This window comes from Typha angustifolia, chromosome 11 (genome assembly GCF_048772165.1).
Source record: "Typha angustifolia cultivar Huaian chromosome 11, ASM4877216v1, whole genome shotgun sequence".
Lineage (NCBI taxonomy): Eukaryota > Viridiplantae > Streptophyta > Magnoliopsida > Poales > Typhaceae > Typha > Typha angustifolia.
This window is the reverse complement of record NC_133249.1, coordinates 5,644,668-5,655,372: the sequence shown is the minus strand read 5'-3', so window position 1 is coordinate 5,655,372 and position 10,705 is coordinate 5,644,668. Positions and strand designations below refer to the sequence as shown.

The 10,705-nt window shown below is 34.9% G+C and overlaps 1 protein-coding gene across 1 annotated transcript; it reads left to right on the top strand.

The window, feature by feature from the left end:
• Positions 1-908: 908 nt before the first annotated feature.
• On the top strand, positions 909-6,074 carry LOC140770030 (importin subunit alpha-1b-like). Its single transcript, XM_073110983.1, has 11 exons — positions 909-1,306; positions 1,417-1,513; positions 1,651-1,742; positions 1,827-1,958; positions 2,093-2,278; positions 2,383-2,546; positions 2,632-2,710; positions 4,543-4,671; positions 4,848-4,975; positions 5,092-5,467; positions 5,573-6,074. The coding sequence occupies exons 1-10, from the start codon at positions 1,091-1,093 to the stop codon at positions 5,462-5,464; spliced, it is 1,596 nt and encodes a 531-aa protein (XP_072967084.1). The 5' UTR covers positions 909-1,090; the 3' UTR covers positions 5,465-5,467; positions 5,573-6,074.
• Positions 6,075-10,705: the final 4,631 nt, after the last annotated feature.

Below are 10,705 nucleotides of genomic sequence, written 5' to 3'. Positions count from 1 at the left end.
TGCGAACGTTCAAACACAAATTTACACATATAGAAAACATCTTTTGGTCGTTTCAAATGCACCTGGAGGTCATTCGAATGCGTAAAATCTTATTTATCTCATCTCTGAAAGGTCACCCCGTCTTATCTCTAAAAGTTATATAAAATAGTTTATTCTAACCTATGTGCGGTAGTCAAATATTAATTTAGAAATCATTTTTAGAAAGTTGTCTATAATTATTTGAGATTATCTTTTAAATGCCACTGAACTATTTTCTACATCAGATCTGAAAAAACTACATCTCGAGGGTCACCAAGACAGAAAGATCAATCTCGAGGATTAATGAGGTTTGATACAAATTAAGTCGTTTAAAATCAGTCGGTGATCTATAAGCTTTTTGTTAATAGTTATAAGTTTTAACAATTAGTTTCGATTTAAGTTTAGATTTATAGTTTTTTATTCGATTTAGAATTTTTTTAAATAAAAAGTTGTGTTTGCGATTATCTTTTTCATACTTTTCTTTTCGTATATTATACAACCTATGACAAATCCTATCTCCTAGGGTGATTGTTATTTTTCCAAAGCCGGGTAAAGATATTTTGGTAATGTTTTAGTGTAATTAATTTAATAGAAGAGTTTGGTTAAATTTAGCATACGAATTGAATAGCATAGTGTATTTTAAAAATATTTGGTAAAATATTAGAGAGCCATTTGTAAAAGCGCATAGTGTAAGATGTAAATATATGAAATGAGAGAGTGTTAACTGCAAATTACTTTTTATCTTTTTTAATTCCAGCTGTCATCATGTTTCATCCAATAGGATAATACTAATACGGATGACTAATCACTTTAATTTATCCCATTAATTCTCACTTTCCAGGTGGTACGGCAACCAAAACATAGCTAGGGTTTTCCTCCGCTCTCTTCCAATCCTCGATTCGACTCTCTATAAAAACTAACCCCTTTCTCCCGTGTCTCCTTTCCTCTTCGACCTCACTCGCTCCCAGAGCTCGTCTCCTCGACCCCACGCCCCACCCTTACGTCTAGGGCTAGGGTTACGCCGCTCCCTCTTTCCCTCATCTCCCCCTTGATCTCTTCGTAATCGCCGGCGATGTCGCTGAGGCCAAGCGAGCGGGCGGAGAGCCGCCGGAGCAAGTACAAGGTGGCAGTGGATGCCGAGGAGGGTCGTCGGAGGAGAGAGGATAACATGGTGGAGATCCGGAAGAGCCGCCGCGAGGAAAGCCTTCAGAAGAAGCGCCGGGAAGGCATGCAGGCCCAGCCTGCCTCCTTCGCCCAAGCTATTCACGCCTCCGCACTCGAGAAGAAGGTATACCCGTTCCCCTTTCTGGATCTGATTGCTCTATGTTTCGATCGATGAGTTATAGGATTTCGTGTTGGAAAGTTTGCATTTTGACCTTCCTTCTTGTTTAATCGTAGTTGGAGAGCCTTCCGATGATGGTTTCTGGGGTTTATTCGGATGATAATACTCTGCAACTCGAGGCGACTACGCAATTTCGCAAGCTATTGTCCATCGGTACGAGATAAAAAGTGACAATTTTGGTTGTCTTTTGGCTATATTGACATAACAAGTGACAATTTTCCTTTTCTTTTGGCTATATTGATGATCGATTGATTGATTTTGATGACTACCATATGAATTTGTAAAATTAGAGCGAAGCCCTCCCATAGAGGAGGTTATTGGATCTGGCGTGGTGCCTCGCTTTGTTGAGTTTCTTACTAGGGAAGATTTCCCCCAACTTCAGGTCTTGATTGCTCACCCTAAGTTCACTGTAGAAGAAATTTTAGTACATTTATTTTTAAATCTCTATGGGTCGTTGTTTTGGCAGTTTGAAGCAGCATGGGCGCTTACCAACATTGCCTCTGGAACTTCAGAGAATACCAAGGTTGTGATAGATCATGGGGCTGTTCCCATCTTTGTAAAGCTGCTCAGTTCACCAAGTGATGATGTCCGTGAGCAGGTATATTGCTCAACTATATCCTATTTTGTTTTCTGGTTTATCTCAGTCAGTAACACAAGAAAAACTGTTTTTTATTCTATTTTTATATGTTGTCCCTGAGGTATATCGTTGACTAATATTTTGCTCGATTCTAGGCTGTGTGGGCCTTGGGAAATGTTGCCGGTGATTCCCCAAGATGCAGGGACCTTGTTCTTGGCAGTGGTGCGTTGATTCCACTGTTGATGCAACTGAATGGGCAGGCCAAGCTCTCCATGCTGAGGAATGCTACATGGACTCTGTCAAACTTTTGCAGGGGGAAGCCACAACCACCCTTTGAGCAGGTTTGACTGTCTTCTGTATTATTGGTTAATCAGCAGGCTATATTAGATTCATTTAGATATATCAAATGATCTTTTTGATTGTTTTTCTTTTTCATGATGAGCAGGTTAAGCCTGCTCTTCCAGCACTTGACAGCCTCATACGCTCAAATGACGAGGAAGTCCTTACTGATGCATGCTGGGCCCTCTCATATTTGTCGGATGGTACCAATGACAAAATACAAGCTGTAATAGAAGCTGGTGTCTGCCCTCGTCTTGTGGAGCTTCTTCTGTATGTAATACATGTCTGTGTTGCATTTCTCATGATTTTACCTTCTTGAGATTTTTATTTATCTTGTAACATTTATCTCTGTTAGACATCCTTCACCTTCGGTACTCATTCCAGCCCTTAGAACAGTTGGTAACATTGTTACTGGAGATGATATGCAGACACAGGTATGCTAAACTCTTCCTCTTCTTTGCCTTTATCTATCTTTTCTTGTGTGGTATACAGGGAATTCTTCTTGTTGTTCAATGAGGTTTAGTATTGTGATAGTGATGTTTATAGGTGAATTAACCAGTTAAGTAATTATGGTGAAGTCCTAGCTACATGATGAAAGAGAGTGATCCATGATGCTAATTTATGCCAAATATATAAAATAGTTATATGCATTATTCTGATGGCACTTCTTTTTGTACTTTGACTTTGCATATGATCCCATGGAAGTGTACGAGGATCATGATTCATTTGAACACATGTTGGTAAGGATTCTTATTAAAGGTGAGAGTATAGTGATAAGAATCCTCTTGTAGATTGGAAGTGGTTGGCATTTTGTGGAGTAAGATAACTAATAATCAGATTAGGTCTGAAAGGGGCTTGTTTTGGATTTTTATCCTTCTGGTGTATAATAGTTTTGATTTTATCTAGTCAAAAGTAGATGTGTGATTATTAATACTTGGATATTAGTTGGGGATTGTATTGTAGAATTGATGTTTTGCTGGATATGCAAAATGCCTTAAATGTTTGGTTCATGGATGTTCATTTTCACCGTTAACCATTAAGGATGTAGTTCTGAATATGCTTATTGTGATGGGCAATTTTGTAGTTTGAGCACTATTCGATTGAACTAGTGCTGATGCCTGGGAACTTGGCGTACCAATTGAGTATGTGGGCCTTGGGCACTAGTTGAATGAAGCCCTTCAATGTTGTACCAATAGCCTGCAAAGTTGTTCTTAACTTTTTAAATCCAATTCTTTATATCTTTTGAACTTCAAATGACAATGAATACTACAGTCAATTACCTGAACTTGAGAATATAATTATGATGTTCGTTTGCTATACATTAGATTCACAAAGTTCTATTCTAGGCTTCCAGCCTAATGGTTGTGTCAGGATTGTCGTGCCATCATAGTATTGGCAAGTGTCACGAGGGGTGCCGCACGGGAACCCTCCTCTCACCTCTTAGCATCGATCCGTCGCTATTAAGTGGTCGAAGGAGGTGAGTAACTCTGGAGGGTGTCGTTGTGTAGTTGTTGCTCTTCTTTTCTCATTGCCCTTGCTACCTTACTTTGTCTTTCTCTCTCACGTGCCCTAATTAAGATTGAAGACGACAGACTTTTAAAAGCCTTAACGGGTAGAGAATAAAAGAGCCCACTTTGTGGATTTAACTTGAAGTAGTTGATGAAGAGAGAGAGAGAGTGCAGCGATGACAAAACATTTGTTGGTGATGGAAGCAATCTCCCCCTTTCTCCTCTTCTCTCTCTCCCTTTCTCTTCTTTTCTCCTTCTCTTTTCTCTCCCTCTTGCATGGGGCGGTGACGGTGCTCTATTCTTTGTCAGTGGTGGGAGCTCTCCTCCCTTTCTGCTCTTCTCTCTCTCTCTCTCTCTCTCTCTCTCTCTCTCTCTCTCTCTCTCTCTCTCTCTCTCTGTGCGGTGATGAGCTTTATTCTTCCGGCATGGTAGGCAAGTACTGTGGTACATGACGTGCCGTGTGGGTGGCCAGCACGTGTGGTGCCACAGTCCTTGGATTATGCAACTAATTGTTGTCTTTGTAGTGTCTGCCATCTGTTGCATGGGTATATTGATATCTATATGTTTGCTATCTTCATAGTTGAATCTGATACAAATTAACCAACATATCTTGGCTGTAGTTAACATGTAATTTATCTATGCATTCAATTGGTTAGCGTTCCTTTACTCTGCTGAGATAAGTGTGAGCTAATTGATGAAAATAAATTTATTGTTGCCATGTGGGATCATTAACACATTTGTCCGATCTTCCTTTGCAGTACGTGATCAATCATAATGCACTTCCTTGTCTTCTGAACCTTTTGACGAATAATCATAAGAAAAGCATAAAGAAAGAAGCTTGTTGGACCATATCCAACATTACAGCTGGAAATAAGGATCAGATCCAGGTATGGAATGGAGCCAATCATTAAATTTGCCAAGACTTGAGTATTTTAGAACTTGTTTCTTCAGTAGTAATTCATCCAACCATGTGACAAAGTAGTTACCACTGTTTTTATTGCAAAACTAATTTTGTGACAAGTATTAGCTGAAGCTACGGAAAATTCATTTCATTCAATCACAGGCTGTTATTGCTGCTGGTATCATTAGTCCTCTCGTGCATCTGCTGCAAAGTGCTGAATTTGATATTAAGAAAGAAGCAGCATGGGCCATCTCGAATGCTACTTCTGGTGGCACACCTGATCAGATAAAGTAGGTACCTGCTCACCTTTTTCGTGTGTTCTTGCTGTATCAAAGTTATAAGGAATTTTACATTTGTTAATTGATATCTTCAAAGATAATTCTGATACAAGTTGGACTGGGGACAGGTATCTTGTTAGCCAGGGGTGCATCAAGCCTCTGTGTGATCTTCTTGTTTGCCCAGACCCAAGAATTGTCACAGTTTGCTTGGAAGGGCTGGAGAACATCTTGAAGGTTGGTGAAGCTGACAAGGACATGGGGGCCACTGGGGATGGGAATCCATATGCACAAATGATTGAGGATGCTGAGGGTTTGGAGAAGATTGAGAATCTTCAAAGCCATGACAACACAGAAATATATGAGAAGTCTGTGAAGCTTCTCGAGAAATACTGGTTGGATGACGAGGATGAAGCCATGCCTTCAGGTGATGCCGCTCAAACTGGGTTTCAGTTCGGGAGTGATCAAGTCTCAGTTCCTTCCGGTGGATTCAAGTTTGGCTGAAAGGTACATGATTGCTTTAGATATTTCTAATGGTTTCATGTGATCTTCTGAAAAAAAAATCAGCAAATTGGAGCTTTTTACATGGAAGATCCTGTGCCCATATTACAGGGGCTCTTTGGTGACACTGAAGCATAGTTGCCCCAGCTAAAGGTGATGTCGCTAGTCGTGTCAGTTGGGGCAGAGTCGCGTTATCCTGTCGTCGTCGGTTTTGGGTCCCGTCGGTCCAGTCTGGGGTGGTTGTCATGTTGAGTACCAATAAAGAACAGTGTCTTTGCCACACCATTTGATAAGGAACTTGTTCTATAAGGTCTTATGGTTATCTGGTATACGTCTGCAAATATCAGAGAGGTAGATGAAATGATTCAGCCCATTATATTTTGAGGGTATGTTGTTGCAGGTTTTCTAACAGGTTGTAGTCTTCTTGGCCTCCTGTATAGCTCGAGTTTCCTCTTTTCCTTCATGTTGGCCGTTGAGTAGATCTTTTTTGTGGTTATAAATTTTCAAGGGTGAAGTTTCCTCTCTGATAATGTATATGTAGCTATCATGAAGACCTAGCAGCTTAATGTATTGGAGAAAAGGAATGAGAGAATCTTTATTTGTGTTTGTTTTATTGGTTTAAGCTTCAGTGTACACAGTATCAGTTTATTATATTTTTGCGTTCTTGCTGGTAACTAATCCTTGGATTTCTGGCAATGTTTCAGTATTCTCTTTTAAGACTACCTAGGTTATTCATCGTATATGCCTAGGAAATCGGTGTGATCTAATCTTTTTGCTTGGACATCCTGAAGACGAAAGATAACTCCTTTTTCTCATTCTGTTTGTGTATAAGAGTTTTTTTTTAAAGGATAGTCAGTTAAATTTTTAGTTTTACTTATAATTTATTGTTTAGTTTTATGTAGAAATTTTTGTTTAGTTATTAAATTATTTTTTGATATTATATGTCTTCTATTCTTAGCCGCACCATGCTACTAATTTAGTTGCTAATTAACCAGGATGCTTATATCTTCTTGACTGAAATCTATCTGTGCATCGAACCATAAACCTATTTGATACTTGTCAACAGGATAGCTCTTATTAGATATTTAAAGAGGTTTATATTGTGCGAGTATTTTCGGATTTAAATTAGCAGTATTTATTTCCCTGGGATGCTTTTAAAATTTTTCCTTCTTTCTATAAAATGAACGCATATGTTAGATATTTTATAACAAATCTTTGTCAGTTTGGCTCTTTGATTCAAGAGCTGTCCTTCCTTCCCCTCACCGTCTGTCGTTTGATCAAGCAATAAATGCACTCCTTGCAAGGCAACAAACACAATTGATATCTAAGACTCATAATAACATAGTAATTGCCGTGTGTGGTAAGCAGGTGAACAGGTGAAGTAAATAAAATTAAAAAAATATAAGTTTCAATTATTGTGTCATTTCCGTTAGATTTTGACTCTCCTCATGGAGATTCATATAACCAATGAAAGTGAACAAAAGAATACAATATAGTATTTTCATTAGATTCAGTTGGTCTAAGTAGTAGATAAACCTTTCTTTCTTGGTTATCTATATATATAGATAAAAAAATTAGCATTTTGTAGTATGTAGATTAGATAACTAGACAAACATTTCTAAGAAACTGATTATATAAATTGAGCGTTTAAACTTTAAATTGATCATGAGTACCTCCAAGTATCAACTCTAATATTACATGGATCATGAATTGATAGGACTCCATTTTAGTTGCTACATCATTCTAAAACTGGGCCAATTCCAACCTTTTCAATTAAGAACATTCTCATACAGTTTGTTCATGCTCCACCCCCAGGGGACAGTTGTTCCCAAGGAAGGGAACCTTGGGAGGTGACACAGTTCATGAATACAACCAATGTTTTTAGGAAGGAAGCAACGTTGAACAGTTCAGAGAGGAGCAAAACGTTGACATGAGAGGAGGACAAGTTACTACTAATAATTGAAAGCAAACCCATCACCTTTGATATCTCAAAGGGTTTAATCTTTCTAGTACTTGTCACAACACAGGAAGTATCCTCTCTCTTTCTCTCCTTCTCTCTTCTTCAGTAGGAGACAAAGACAAAGGGAATGTAAGGAGAGAGCTGAGAGAAATACAACATTTGTCTTCTTCCTACCTTGTGATAACACCATGTCTTCTGAGGCTATTGTACTGAATTAATCACTTTTTTCCACAAAATTCCAATAAAACTTTTAAAGTGACATATGGACTCCTAACTATTCAAAATTTCACCCTCCTAAATAGTTTTGACTGAAAAAATAAAAACAAAAAATAAAATATCCATCTACCTATAATTGCATTGGATTATTTTTCTCTCCAAACTATAATAATAAATATATTATATAATTACTTATCTAACTTCTGCGTGATAGCTTATGGATGAAAAATAAATATAAAAGATATTATGTGTAATTATTCTAATTTTATGTGACACCTGATATTATGTGATAACTTATTGATGAAAATATATTTAATTCTAAAATATATTTAACCCAAAATTCTTCTTCCTAGAATTAGTGTATAGAGATGCATTGGATATTTGCTTTGCTGGGACAGCTGATCCTTTTTTACCCCTTTTTAGGTAATATATATCTTACCAAATTTATCCCAAAAAATCAGGATGTAAACAATAATAAACATAAAATGGAGGGTGTTGTTTATAAATTTTCCTTTTTTTTACTTATAGGAAAGTAACGTAATAATCATCTGCGAAGTACCTGAAAGTGATCAGCTGCAATCAGAGGTCAATTTCAGAAGGTAACAACAAGAGTCGCACTTTTCAAAAGTGGATAATAACTTCTAGGTTGGTTTAAACACGAGCTATTTATTGTCCGAGAATAACCTGCCAGATAAATCGTATCTTATATATTAAGTGGTTAGATATCTCTAAATTATATCTTATATATTAAATAATTTAAGTTGTAACTCTAAACCTCTCTTGAAACTTAAGACGTGGTGAATGATCTGATTAGCTAGTGTGAAAAAAAAGTCAAATTTAATTAGATTTTATCCAACCCGATCCGATTCTATGTATATGTTTTGTAGGTATATACTTAATTTTTTCTATCCATCTTGATATTCGAATTTGTATCTATACTGAATCAATAGGCACATAAATATTATAAAAATAGTAATAGAAATTTTTTTATTGTAACAACCCAGCGTGCCGACGCACGTGACAGGACGGATGAGGCTGTCACATAGAAATAGACATGTATTTATATAATCCATTCCAGAGGTAAATTATGATATGTTACAATACAAATAGACATATTAAAATATAAATATCTAAATTTAATGTAACACTACTAAACCACTATAAAATCTAGCATAACACATACAAATTATGATAAACTATCAAGTTATGACTAATATACGAGTAAATATAATCTAACATACATTATACAAATCACTGTATAATATAATAGAATATAAATATATATAATATTAGTAGAATTTTTTTTCTAAATAAGCTATCTTTTATACTATCTCACGTCTAGCTCATCTCATATCTGCTCTAAAATATCTCTTCATGATATCTCAAATTGCTATTATTTACCACATATTTGAAGTTTAGAAAAATAAAATAAATAGAGCTATGAGCTAAAGACTTAGTAAATATATCTTATCTAGAATTAGTGACACCAAATAGACATAACTATGTACTGAATAATGTGTTAGAAATGAACATCATATTATGAATGAGTATATAAATATATCTATAATAATATGTAAATAGATAATAAGTCTTATATCATAAATGAGTATGTATATATATATCCTCAACAATATATATAAATCTCTAATCATACAATCATACTATTACCTGCTTAAATATATCAACATATAATACATGTTGATCATGACTATGCTATGATAATTCTAAATACAACTACATATTGATTCATAACGGCCACTTGATAATTATAAATATTAACATATGAAAGAATCAATACATTTCACAATATCTTAATCATTAATGTCAACTATGAATGATATAATCATACTAGACCACTGTACACGACCATGCCTAGTACCCGGTTTCATCTTCCCACCGAAAGGCTTGAAACATAACTGTCATCCGCAAAGGGTATTAACATCCATCTAGATCAGGTACCGATTCAGTTAATAAAAATCACATGAGGATAATTTGCCACATATAGCATTGCGAGCGACATGTGTTTGAATGTTTATTACGCATACAAACTACTAACTTTGGAAGTGGGCCACAGGATCGCATTTCGAGTGATCAATATACCTCCATATACCCGATAACCCTAGCTCCCATTCGGATATCTTATGCTTTCTATCAACTATCGTATCAATGAGATTTCATATTTTTTTCTAAATGATAAATTATATGCATTTATCAAGTACTATAATAAATCATGCATCTTAGAAGCTTATGTGATAATGAAGTCAAAGAAAATATAATACAATACAGTCTCAAATTATATATATATTATATGTCTACTCATGCTAGTGATCCACTCAACATAAAATATAGATAATATATTTATCTCCAATCATTTCTATATACCATATGTATATTCTTGTCAAAGATCAATCTAATATATGAATAATAAAAATACAATCATATGTTATCATCTCTATATATGATCATATAATTATGCTAGAAGCCAAAATATAATGCTTATATATAATTATTATCATAATTTAAGAAAGCACTTCGTGGGATGATATTACTTACTATCTGATCTAAAAACATAAAAGATGTATATTCTTCGCGTCCATAAATTAAACATCAACTTACAAGGTCCATAGGATCTCAAATAAAAAGCTTGGGATCTGAAAATATTTAGATAGTATGAAGTTAGTTATTTATTAAATTAAAATTCATTCATATAAAATATAATAATTTATTAGGTTTTGTTAAATAATTATATTTATATTATATATGTAAATATGATAATATTAATATGCTATTACTTTAAATTATATTTACTACTTAATGACCCTAGTTTTCTAATTATATAATAATTAATTAATTTTGATATAAAACATAAAATGGCTAAATGCCAAATAATATAATTAAAAATATAAGTACATACAATATCTAATTACATTTTTATTATTTTATGATTACTACTCTTACTTAACTAATCACTAATTAAAAATAAGATATTCATTATCCGATCGTGTAAAAATAAATACCAAAGGTTATATTATATAATTATAAGGTGCTAGAAATACATTATATATATA

Coding starts and splice junctions, on each gene's coding strand:
- LOC140770030 (XM_073110983.1), top strand. CDS start 1,091: ATGTCGCTGAGGCCAAGCGAGCGGGCGGAGAGCCGCCGGAGCAAGTAC. Junction 1,959..2,092: donor GTGATGATGTCCGTGAGCAG/GTATATTGCTCA, acceptor GCTCGATTCTAG/GCTGTGTGGGCCTTGGGAAA. Junction 4,976..5,091: donor GGCACACCTGATCAGATAAA/GTAGGTACCTGC, acceptor GACTGGGGACAG/GTATCTTGTTAGCCAGGGGT.